Source organism: Gadus morhua, chromosome 22, assembly GCF_902167405.1.
Source record: "Gadus morhua chromosome 22, gadMor3.0, whole genome shotgun sequence".
NCBI classification, from domain to species: Eukaryota; Metazoa; Chordata; class Actinopteri; order Gadiformes; family Gadidae; genus Gadus; species Gadus morhua.
In genome coordinates, this window is record NC_044069.1 from 11713112 (window position 1) to 11725611 (window position 12500).

The window sequence follows — 12500 nt, forward strand, 5'->3', positions numbered from 1 at the left end:
TGTGTGCAACGAGGCCGCCACCAGGAATGGCATATTCTGAAAAGTATAAACATTCTTCCTAGTGGAATGGAAAAGTAGCACTGGAGATAAGAGTGATGGAGCGATGAAGTTACTTTGGAACATAGGGGGAAAGTTTGGTGTGTTCCTAACGCTCCATGTGTGTACATCTAGGCCAGCCGTGGCCTTAGGGCTGACGAGGCCGCCTTTAGAGGCTGTCCTTGGTCTGAAATCTCAGATCAGCTGGGGGAAGATCTGGACTGGAGGGAGACCAGACTACGTGACAACCTGGTCTGGTCTAAAAAAGCGCCTTCGATGTGTCCTTGAGAGCAGTAAATATGCCGTTTTCCTGCTAAGAAGTATCATTTTTCTGATTGGTAAAGCGATTATTGGATTTATTAAGTATTCAATTGAAAGAAACTTCATTGATAAACAGTTTTCTTCTCAGATCATCCGTTTGTCGTGTGCTACGGTTAAAAATAGCAATAAGCTAATGTAACAATGTAACAAAGATACGACGACAGCACAGCAATCAATCATTGGATCAGATTCAAATCAAATTGACAATGAAAGCAGTCGTTGTTTGCAAGACCCAAAATAAACACACATTGACTCACAACCTTCCCATGGACTCAGAGAAACGGGGAGAATAGAGAACGGCAGCTTGTCAACAGGAAGCTGCAGGGGATGGAGTAGAGCAGGGTTTACGGTGGATCGGGTAAACACAACATTTGAAGGAGTTTGTGGGGAAAGCTTCTGGATGGGTCCCTGTGGTCTGATGGTAAGACTTGCAGCTTCCTGCCCAAGTACGCACCCCTTCCCCTCCTCTTTCCTACCGCAGCACTTGTCTTCACCCTCAATCCCCCCCGTTTGGATAAAACACAAACCAAATAGATAATTGTGACGGTAACTCAATCAGGGGGTGCCTCCCCCGGAGAAACTGAGGTGTGTGTGTTTGTACTTCTGTGTGTGTTGTGTGGGTTTGATAGTACTTATTTGTGTTTTTTTGTGTGTGCGTGTGCATCGATGCATTCCTCTGTCTGTGTGTGCACTAGTGCACCCGTGGGCGTGCACATGGACAGCTCTCATAAATTCTCGTCTTTGTGCTGAAGGTAGAGAAAATCAGTTGAGCCTACCTTGTTTCGGCGCGCGTGTGCGCGTGTGTGTGTGCGTGTGTGTGTGTGTGTGTGTGTGTGTGTGTGTGTGTGTGTGTGTGTGTGTGTGTGTGTGTGTGTGTGTGTGTGTGTGTGTGTGTGTGTGTGTGTGTGTGTGTGTGTGTTGGGGGGAGGGCTGTCTTGTCTTGTGCTAAGTGGACGAGCAATGAATGAATGACATCTAAATCGCGTGGGTTTGCGCATCAGTAATCTATCCTGATGAGGCAGCTTGTTGATTACCAGAGAGGTTCTCTTAAGGTAATGTGTGATTACACCAAAATGACCTTGGGAGGGTTTAGAAACACGCACACACGCACACACACACACAAACACACATGCAAAAATACCCCCCACACACACAAGCACGCTATTTTCCCTGTACGCTAGAGCTAAATTGATGCTAAATTGGTTCCGCGGCTCATTCCCGGCACATATCCCATAATAGGACGACTGCGCTGGGGGATGACTTTACATCACAGCAGAGGTGCGTCAGGGCACTTACTAGTGAGGGTTGACCGGCAGTGTTATGTTTTGTCAACCCAGGCCCAGTCCCCTGTCAGTCAGTAACTAATGTTTCAACACACAGCGTATGTAATCATATTTTTTTTTTGCTCAACCCTTAAAACATAATCAGAAGTGGCAACCGATTGCGCAGTGGCAGGATAAGCGTCAGGTACGGACGCCGCCCGCCGTCACCGCTGCCACGCTGGGCCGTGAATTAACCGGACGCGGGGGCGGGCATAACACTTCAAACATCACAACACAGTGAAATATTCATCCCAGCAGAGTAAAATATTCATTGAAGTTGTTTCAGTCATGCTCTCGCCGTTTATTATTACTGCATGCTAGGGGACCTCGGCTCCTATATGGAAGGAGAAGAGAAACACACAAGAACCAGGCAGAACTCTGTTGGTATTCCGCAGACAAACAGCCGAGCTGTTGGGTGTGTTCCTGCTCCAGGCCTTCTGAGCGTTCCAGGCCTGTTGTTGCATGTTTAGCAGTTAGCTTACTCCAGGACCCTGCCACCTTTTATTTGTTTCCCCTCTCAGCCTCCTTAGCCCGAGTGCGCTGGCGGTTAGCGGTATAGCGCTAGCGCTATGCCGGTTATTTATTGATGCCGAAAGAATTCTCACATGGCGGGTTTTAGAGCTGATATGCAAGATGCAGTAGTGCTATCTTTAACTTGGTATGCCTGTTATGTTTGATGATTCTCTCCCCCCTCCTCCCCTCCTGTGGTGTGACTAAATTGGTTCCTCTGCACATCAGTGGCTGCCTGAACATAAAGCAGTGGTGACAGCGTACTTTCTGTTTACGAAAAAGGCAGATATGAAAAGGAAACAATTAAAAGAGCCATACATCCATGGGTTACCTGATGATGGGCTATCTTTATCACAGTATGTCTCCCACTTATATATTCTCTCGCTTCCATATGTCTGCTTCTCCTCTTCCTACGCTTCTGCCGTTTCTTTCTCTGTCTTTGCTCAGCAGTCTTCTCTTTCGCCCTCTCTAGCTCTCTCTCTCTCTCTCTCTCTCTCTCTCTCTCTCTCTCTCTCTCTCTCTCTCTCTCTCTCTCTCTCTCTCTCTCTCTCTCTCTCTCTCTCTATCCTGGCAGTCTTTGCGAGCTTGCACGGCCCTCGCTAACGAGCGGTGCTTCCCCTTCTCAGGGCAGATCATGATGAGACAGCAAATCTGACGCAGCGCCGTCCCAGTGTGGGCGAGCGAGGGAGAGAGTTACAGGGAGAGAGGGAGCAAGGAAACAGATAGAAAGAGATGCTGCAGATGGCAAAGATACAGAGGAAATGTCCAAGGAGTGCAAAATATCCCCCCCATGCCAACGCTGCGCCTTTTTTTTCATGGCCTCCACCCTCCCATAACCTATGTCTCTGTCTCTGTCTCTCTGTCTCTCTCTCTCTCTCCACCTCTTTTCACCTCTTTTTGTTGGCATTGCACAACACCTTTCTCCTCCCCCGCATTATATTCTTGACCTCCCTTCTGCTCATCCATTCACTCTTCACCTCACACACTCTTGAGTTAATAAATCTCCCATACACACACACACACACACACACACACAGGTACCCTCTTTCTCTCCATCCTCCTTCCCTCTCTGCCCTATGATCTCTGACCCTGTGTGTCAAAGTTTACACTGCTCATATAAGGCCATAAAAACACATACACACAAACACATACATGCAAACCCACACACAAACCATTAGGGCATTTGGCAGACGCTTTTTATCCAAAGCAACTTACATCGGTTAATAGACACATTGACACACCGACGGCAGAGTCAACCATGCAAGGCGACAGCCTGCTCCTCAGGAGCAGTTAGGGTTAAGTGTCTTGCTCAGGGACATCAACACTCAGCTAGGAGGAGCTGGGGATTGAACTAGCAACCTTTCGGTTACAAGACAACTGCTCTACCTCCAAACGCACACTCCACGTCACTCTCCTTCGCCTCTGTAGTCTTCCGCTCCCCCTTTTCTCCCTTCCCCCTTCTATACCACCTCCCGTCATCCATCATCACCTTACACTTTACCCCCCCCCCCCCCCCACACACACACACACAGACACACACTCATTTGATTCTATATGCCTCCCCCCCAACCCCACCATTGGCAGACTCCTCCACCCTCGGCACCCCCTTTGCAGTGGACCAGATGTTGCTACGTTGCTCTGGAGTTTATGGCTGCATGTAAGGATCTATGGATACAGCTAATGCATGAGTGCGCTTGTATCCTCTGGGTTAGTGCTATAGCTTCGTACGGTGGCACTTTCAAAATGCCTAAACCGCCCGATCCCGGCTGTTTTGGGTTCAAAATGGGATAGGTTGTGTGGGGGGGGGTGGGGAGAAAACGCTTTCATGATACGGTTGGTAACGATGGAGGTTATTAGTAACAGGATGCTGGGTGTAAGCGTGGGTCTCCGTAGCGTGGATGTCGCGTTGCTTAGACGACCGTTTAGCGAGAAAACTCTCTCTGCCTCAACGCAGCGTTTGAGTTCTCGCCTCGAGACGCTCTGCTGTTCATTTCTCTCCCCCACCGCCTCCCCCTCCTGTTTCCCTGTTCCTCCCACTCGCTTTCCCTGTACTGCCCCCCCCCCCCCCCAAGCCCCCCATTACACACACACACTGAAACACACAAGCACAAGCTGATACACACAGACACTGAAACACACACACACACACACACACACACACACACACACACACACACACACACACACACACACACACACACACACACACACACACTGACACAAACAATCACACACACACACACACGCACACACGCACACACACACACACACACACACACACTGACAGACACACACACTCACACACATGGCGACACACACTCACAAAAATGGTGACACACACGCATACACTCACACTGACACACAAGCACTGAGACACAGACGCGTACACACAGACACACACTCTAAATATAACTGCTTTTAAGCACAAAGGTGTCGCCAACTCCTGGAACATTTGAAGACAAAGGTCTCTCATCTCCAATCACACAGCCAGGGCCCAGATAAGACTGATGGTGAATAGGTATTCACCTGTGTGTGCTTGTACGTGTTTGAAATCGCAAATGCTATAGGTTTGTAGGTTGGTAATGATGCAAAAAAAGAGGTGTCATGACATTTATGATCCTTGTTTTTTAATTGAACCATTCCATCTCTAGAGACCTGACCTAGTCTTCTTGGGTGTGTGTGTGTGTGTGTGTGTGTGTGTGTGTGTGTGTGTGTGTGTGTGTGTGTGTGTGTGTGTGTGTGTGTGTGTGTGTGTGTGTGTGTGTGTGTGTGTGTGTGTGTGTTATTCCAGAGGTATTATTTTGTTTGTAAGCTGAATATTTTAAAATAAATTGGTGTCGGACAGTCACAGGAAGCAAATGAGAGCACTGGAGGAGACTGTTCGTTGGGTTGGTGGTGGTGATGGTGGTGGTGGGGTTGGCGGTTGACACTCGGCAGTCCGCTAAGGATTGCAGTCCAACACCACCACCTGCTGTTGAAAATGCGCCATCGCACTAGTCATCGTCTACACAGCAATTACAGATCAGCGCTAAGACAACGTCTCGTATCATCAGCTTACCTGCAGGAGTCTTTTAAAATGAGACCCCCCACTCCGGGTAATTACGGAGCGTATAATGTACATAATGAGAACACTTAGCATTATAAACAGACACCATCAAAGCATTGGGGGGCAGAATCCTAATTTATCCATTGCCCAATCTCATTGGTTAGGAAGCTTATCAAATGCACCGTACAGCCCGTAATTCTCAAGTGCACATGCACGCACGTATATAAACACACCTACTCTGTGATAGAAACATGATGTACATGTAACATCTTTATTCAGGTGACCTTCCGTATCGACTTTTGTCCATAGACGCCAGCAGCAGGCGCAAGAGAGCTGCCTGTTGGCTGTCAAACATCTGCTACAGTTAGCAGCATGCACAACCTCCCTCACCTCCACCCCGAACCCCCAATGCAGCCCTGCGGCTCACACACACACACACACACACACACACACACACACACACACACACACACACACACACACACACACACACACACACACACACACACACACACACACACACAAACAAGCGGTGCACACACGTCACCCGAGCTGTGATTTCCCTTTTGCCTCAGTGACCTGGTTTGGAACATGCTCATGGGAACCGAAGGACCATCAGGGTTGTGTTCTGCTGTATCAGCATACTCAGCACTATTCAGATCATAAAGGGGGAAAACAATGGCGGGGGATGTTGTTTTTCATCTAGATGGGTTAAAATAGAGAGAGGTGTAATCTAATCTCTGTCTCTGTCTCTGTCTCTGTCTCTCTCTCTGTCCGTCTCTGCAGCCTGCGGAGGGAGGGCTACACGGTGGAGGTGAGCGTCAACGACTACCTGGATATCTACTGCCCGCACTATAACACCAGCATCCAGCGGGGGGCGCCAGAGCGCACCATGGCCGAGCAGTACGTGCTCTACATGGTCAGCTACCGCGGCTACCGCACCTGCGACCCGCAGCTGGGCTTCAAGCGGTGGGAATGCAACCGGCCGCATGCGCCCCACGCGCCCATCAAGTTCTCCGAGAAGTTTCAGCGCTACAGCGCCTTCTCGCTGGGCTACGAGTTCAACGTGGGCCACGATTACTACTACATCTGTGAGTCTTTGGTGACGTGATGGGCCGATTGTAGGATAGCGTCACCTCTTTTAAATTAGCATAGCGTGTAGAAATTGTTATATATTTTTTCTTTAATTCATTGCCTTTTTTGTTACAAATAATTTTCATGTCATAAAAAAATGTAATATATATATATATATATATATATATATATATATTTTAATGTAGACAACACACCAGACACTTATTTAAGAATAACAGCGGCAGTTTAAGTTATGGACAGCAGGATCTAAAAAACGTCAAATAACAATAACATATCATAAAGGGCAATATCGCACACCATCTCCACAAACCAGAAAATATCAAAAAGTACATAAATACACAGAAAAGATGAACATTCACAAAGTCAACTTATAAACTCCAGCTTGGAAAGAGACTCAGGACTTTAAGGGCATGGTCTCACCCCCCCCTCCCCTCACTGCTTTGGGTAGTTTGTACTTCTTCAGAGTCCGAAAGGCCCTATCTTCATTCAGCTGCGGCGTCGACATAATATCAGTGTCCGGTAATTGGTCAGTACCTTGGCCAGGCGAGTGTGCGGTAATTGGACACCCACTTTGCTGCGTAGCCGGGTAGTCGGGTAAATAGACCCATTAAATTCGCTTGAGGGAATAGCAGGACAATTAGAAGTAAATGACTGATTTCTGTTGTCCATCACTCTAAGTGCTGTTCCAGTGCTTTGATTATAGAGCCCAGATCCAGTCCTTTCGTTTCATCAATTTCTTCGGTGTTTTCTTTCTAGCCACGCCCACCCATCACCACGGCCACAACTGCCTGAGACTGAGGGTCTACGTCTGCTGCTCGACAGGTGAGGCTCTCTCTCTCTCTCGCTCTGCTTCACTCTCTTTCGGTGTCTCTCGCCCCGCCAGCCTCATCTCCGCCGCTGCTTCGTTTCTCTTCCATTCAGCCCTGCTTCGTCCTCCCAAACACACACACACACACACACACACACACACACACACACACACACACACACACACACACACACACACGCAGACACACACGCACATACACACACACATAGGTGGACATAAACACTTGCACACACTTGCAATGACCTACACACACACACACATATGTGGGCACACACTCATGAAGGAATGTGAACATGCAACTTACACACACTCCAACTGGCACACACGCACACACACACACACACATACATAGTAAGAGAAAAAGAGCAATAGAAAAGGAAATAGGATGAGGGAGAGAGCGAAATAGAGGGAGTGTGTGAGAGAGCACAAGGACCTGACAGTATTTTCGCAGGGACGTGCTGTCTCATGTGCTCTTCCTGGGTTAAGATGATCCTCGTTGCTGCGAGCGGGGCTTTGGGAACCCGGACCGACTGCTACTCTCCGCTCAGCGCTAATACTGTAATGCTCCTCTCTTAGCGAACGACACGCTCCATGGAAGCCACACAACACACACGAGGAGGGGAGAGATAGCCCCTCAGTGCCTCTCTCTCTCTCTCTCTCTCTCTCTCTCTCTCTCTCTCTCTCTCTCTCTCTCTCTCTCTCTCTCTCTCTCTCTCTCTCTCTCTCTCTCTCTCTCTCTCTCTCTAAAGCTCCCTTTCCTCCACTTCCTCTCTTGCTCCACTTCCCCTCTTGCTCCTCTTCCTCCTCTTCTTCTTCTCCTCGAGAAAATCTTTTCCGTCTTTGAAAGCCTACACGTGTCAACCTCTCCTTGCTTCCCCCCTCCATCCCCTCACCCCTCCCCCCCACTCTACACTATTTCCTCTAGTATCCCCCAGCCCCCCTCCACAGGGCTCTGTCCACCTGTCCAGCCTCTGACTCTCCCTCTCTCTCCCTCCATCTGTTTCCTCAGACTTTCTCTCCCCCTCCCTCTCTCTCCCTCTCTTTGACTCTCTATGTTGTGCACCCTCTCTCCACTGCCTGCAGGCCTTTGATCTGACGGCCCTATGCTGAGATGCCCCCCCGCCCCCACCTAACCTTGTCAGCACTAATACGTGGAGCTCTCGGCCCACTGTCAGCCCCCGTGTAGAGACCCCCCCCCCCCCCCCAACCCCCTGCTCCCCGTGTCACCGCTAATCTATTCCTCCATCGGCGCCCCGTCTGGGCAGCGGCGTGTGTGTGTGTGTGTGTGTGTGTGTGTGTGTGTGTGTGTGTGTGTGTGTGTGTGTGTGTGTGTGTGTGTGTGTGTGTGTGTGTGTGTGTGTGTGTGTGTGTGTGTGTGTGTGTGTAGGGGGGTGTGTGTTATCACTGCCCCATGTTTCTGCTTGGTTTGGTCTACTATGTACTGCACTGTATATGTGAGACAGGCTGTACGCCTAGTTTATTAACCAGCGACCTTTTGCGCAGTCGGAAGTGATTTCCGCACTAACTTTAAAGTGTGTGTGTGTGTGTGTGTGTGTGTGTGTGTGTGTGTGTTTGTGTGTGTGTGTGTGTGTGTTTGTGTGTGTGACTATGTGTAGTGTATTTGTGCCGATTTGGTCTGTTGCATTTTCTTGTTTGTTGCTATGGCAGCTTTGAGTTTATGCATTTGTGCTTTTTGCGAGAGAAGAAAGTAAATTAGTCTTTGTGAGTGTGTATGTTTGTGTGTGTGTGTTTGGGGGGGGGGCTGCATGTTTACAGAAGTGCATGAAAATAAATCCACAAATCAATTCTCAAAATTAATCTGTGTGTTAATCTGTGTGTTCTTGAGTGCACACACCAGAATTGATATACGTGCATTTATTGCATGTACATATATGTGTACGTACCTGTGAGAGAGCTAGTGCATTCATGTCTGAATGCATGCATGCATGTGTGTGTGTGTCTGTGTGTGTCTGGTATAGAGATCCAGGGAGTAGTTTGTGCGTCAGGGTGTGTGCGCCATTTCACCGGTTTACGATTCTCAACCTTTGCACAGCGATGTCATTTCAACGGCGCTCTATCTGAACATGTCTTGCGGACGCCTCCACACCGCCCATGTGCTTCCTCAACCTTCCCCCCCCCCCCCCCCCTTCCACCCCCGCCATCTTCTCTGGTTCAGATCCACTGAAGCATGTGCTTTACATTTGGGCAGATTTCCACATAAAACCGGTGGAAAAGAAGCTGCTATGTAAATTCCCATATGTTGCATTAACCTCTCCCTGCACCTTGTTATGGTGGGGCTACAGTATAAGGGATATCAGCACCCACACCGACATGGGCTAAGAAGGCGCAGACACAAAAGCTAGCATACACACACACACACACGCACGCACACGCACACGTACACGCAGATGCACACATATATATTTAGTGACTGGCAAAGCAGATTAATGCCATGTCTAGACAACCAGTGAATACAAGAGTGCAGTTTTAATCTACAGTTGAGTAGAGACTGGTCCAGGGATCTACGTCTAAGAGCGACCATGATGGCTTTTAATGGCACCCTAAATGCACATTGTGCCCAGTGTTGTCATTTTAACGAGGTGTCTACTCTCTCTCTTCCCCTCACTGTTTCTCAGTCTCCCAGACAGACGAGGACTCCAACCAGGCCCCTCCCGAGTACACAGTCAGACCAAACATGAAAGTACACAACATCGGTGAGTGGCAGGCATGCACACACGCACGCACGCATGCACAAAGCACCCACGCACGCATGCACGCACGATTGAGACACACGCAAACACACACCCGCACGCAACCGAGCACCCACGTACACACATGCGTGCACGCATACACACACTCTCTCTCTCTCTCCGTCCGGCACTCGCGCGCACACACACAAACGCACCCATGTGTCCACCCGCCCATGGACAACCCATGTGACGTCCAAACGAACGGCTAAAGGTTGCACTCGCAAAAGGTCTACGCTAGCCCAGAGAGAAAGAGAAAACGAGAAAACAATCTCGCAGGTCAATTGCACACCTTCCGTCTCATAGCATTGTGTCTCCACTGCTCTCTGACAACAGGGTCTCTTGTTGGTATTCCTTTGGTCTGGTCTGTTCGCTTCTGAGAGACGTGTGCTCCCTGTTACGGAGCGGGAAAAGAAAGTGTGACCTACCTGAGATGGAGACTTGGATAGACCATGAGTGTGATGGATGGATGGGGAGAGAGGGCGAGAAGGGAGGGGGGGGGGGGGGGACTGAAATGAAGGGAGAGACAGCAAAGAGAACAGAAGAGGGGTTGAAAAAGAGAAAGAATTGACAGAGATAAAAGGCAGGAATTTGAAGAGGGAGACCAGCAATGGAAAGAGGCCGAGGTAAGCAGGAGAGAGAGAGAGAGAGAGAGAGAGAGAGAGAGAGAGAGAGAGAGAGAGAGAGAGAGAGAGAGAGAGAGAGAGAGAGAGAGAGAGAGAGAGAGAGAGAGAGAGAGAGAGAGAGAGAGAGAGAGAGAGAGAGAGAGAGAGAGAGAGAGAGAGAGAGAGAGAGAGAGAGAGAGAGAGAGAGAGAGAGAGAGCTCAGCTGGAGGCGATTGTGCTCTGCGGCAACTCAGACCAGAGCTCGCCTAGAATAGAAAACACATACGTACACTCATTCACCTCATAAATCTACACACACACACATTTATATATATTTATATATATATATATATATATATATATATATATATATATATATAGATAGAAACACTTTTAATGAACTGCTAGCTGTGATTGCCTTGGTGAGCAGTCAGCCGCCCACGGCCAGCATCTCCTACGGGACACCAGAGAGGCCCAGAGCCTCGACCTTGTCCGTGCATCGCTCTCCTCTTAGGACTGCACTTTGCTCTGGGCGCACTAATGTGCCGTTGGTCCCAGCTTCCCTGCTTCCACATATGTCACGACTCCCCACAACTGCAACTCCTCGGAGGCAAGATTGGCAGAAATGCCCCTGGCAAATGGATGGAAATGTACTTTCTATTTGGTAGAGTAGGAGTAATGATTGCTCTAGTTATGAGGTATTAGGATGGGTTTGATGGACAACATTCTAGTATTCAATCACATTGCGCTGCCCACAGAGTCAGACAGTATGTTCAAATCCAGTGTGGGGTTTAGGTTTCACGCTAGAAGCTATTCGTTTTCCTGTAATGGAATATAAAGTTAAGTTTGGGTATTAGGTTTTGGTGAATGCGAGGTCCAGGATCGAGGCATCTAGCATTGCACACCATTCGACAAGGACAAAAACAAAACGTACACCATCCCTCTTTGCACCCACCAGGAGCCCTCCACACCTCCACATTAGTTAGTTGTCTACACCCGCAGCTTAGACACACATCGCTTACTATTCAATGTGTCGACCTGCAAGTGTTGATTGGGCACCTTGCTCCCAACAGACAGTCACAGTCATTGATTGGCTCTAATGTGTTCCCTTCTCCAGAAAATAAAAAACAACTTTAGCTTTTAGGAGTCTGGGGACTCTGTGTGCAATAGGCACACCGTTACTACTACTACTGGTTACTACCAACCTACTGGTCTCTGGACATGTTACAAAAGCACCCCCAAAGTCCAGACCAAAAACCTGTCCCAGTCAGTGTCCTAATATGCCTTTGCAGACTACAAACATAACAAAAAAACGGATTCCACACATTCTCTTTAAAGATAGAGCTGTTGCTGGCGTACAGTCACACGTTCATAGTCACAGCTCGTTTCACTCCCTCTTGTCATCTTTTGGCTTTGCTTCAACTGTGGTGAAATCTCGTTGACACCTTGATAGATTTAATTCTTGTTTTTTCAATCTCCAGCAGCAGACAAAGCCTTTATTCATGCAGACGTGCTTGAAATAATATTAGTAATGCTCTGCCTCATGTTGTGGCGGGAGAAGGGTTGTGCAATATTCTTGAGCCTTGAAATCTGTTTTTCATAAGTCACCTCACAGATATGTTTTACCTCGCAATTTCCTGGTCTGACGAAATTTACAAACATGTCTCAATGAAAGATCCGAAATGTTGACGGATCAAAAAGGTTGAATTTGTTTTTTACAAAGATGTTTGTGTATGTATCCTCTAAAACTAATGTTTGCATTTTCAATGTAAAATCCTTTTCATTGGCGCTGCCTTTGTATTCATTTTCCAAACCAAATTAATCTCCGAGGTCACGGTTCGCCTTCTCTTATTAACGTGTGAAATGTCCATTGAGATCCCGCTTTTCCACCACATATTACCGAAGGTATCCTCTGAGCCCGTACCTCTTTGGATACCCTCTGGCTAATGGTCCTCTCCGTCTAGTCAATGGAAAGGCCACAGCCATTTG

The 12500-nt window shown here is 48.3% G+C and overlaps 1 protein-coding gene across 1 annotated transcript in view; it reads left to right on the forward strand.

Moving 5' to 3' along the window:
- efna3a (ephrin-A3a) overlaps nt 1-12500 on the forward strand; it is a 62191-nt gene that overhangs the window by 47975 nt on the left and 1716 nt on the right. Inside the window, exons 2-4 of the mRNA XM_030348007.1 lie at nt 6022-6326; nt 7087-7152; nt 9796-9873. Coding sequence (XP_030203867.1) covers nt 6022-6326; nt 7087-7152; nt 9796-9873 — 449 coding nt within the window. The remainder of the gene's footprint in view (nt 1-6021; nt 6327-7086; nt 7153-9795; nt 9874-12500) is intronic.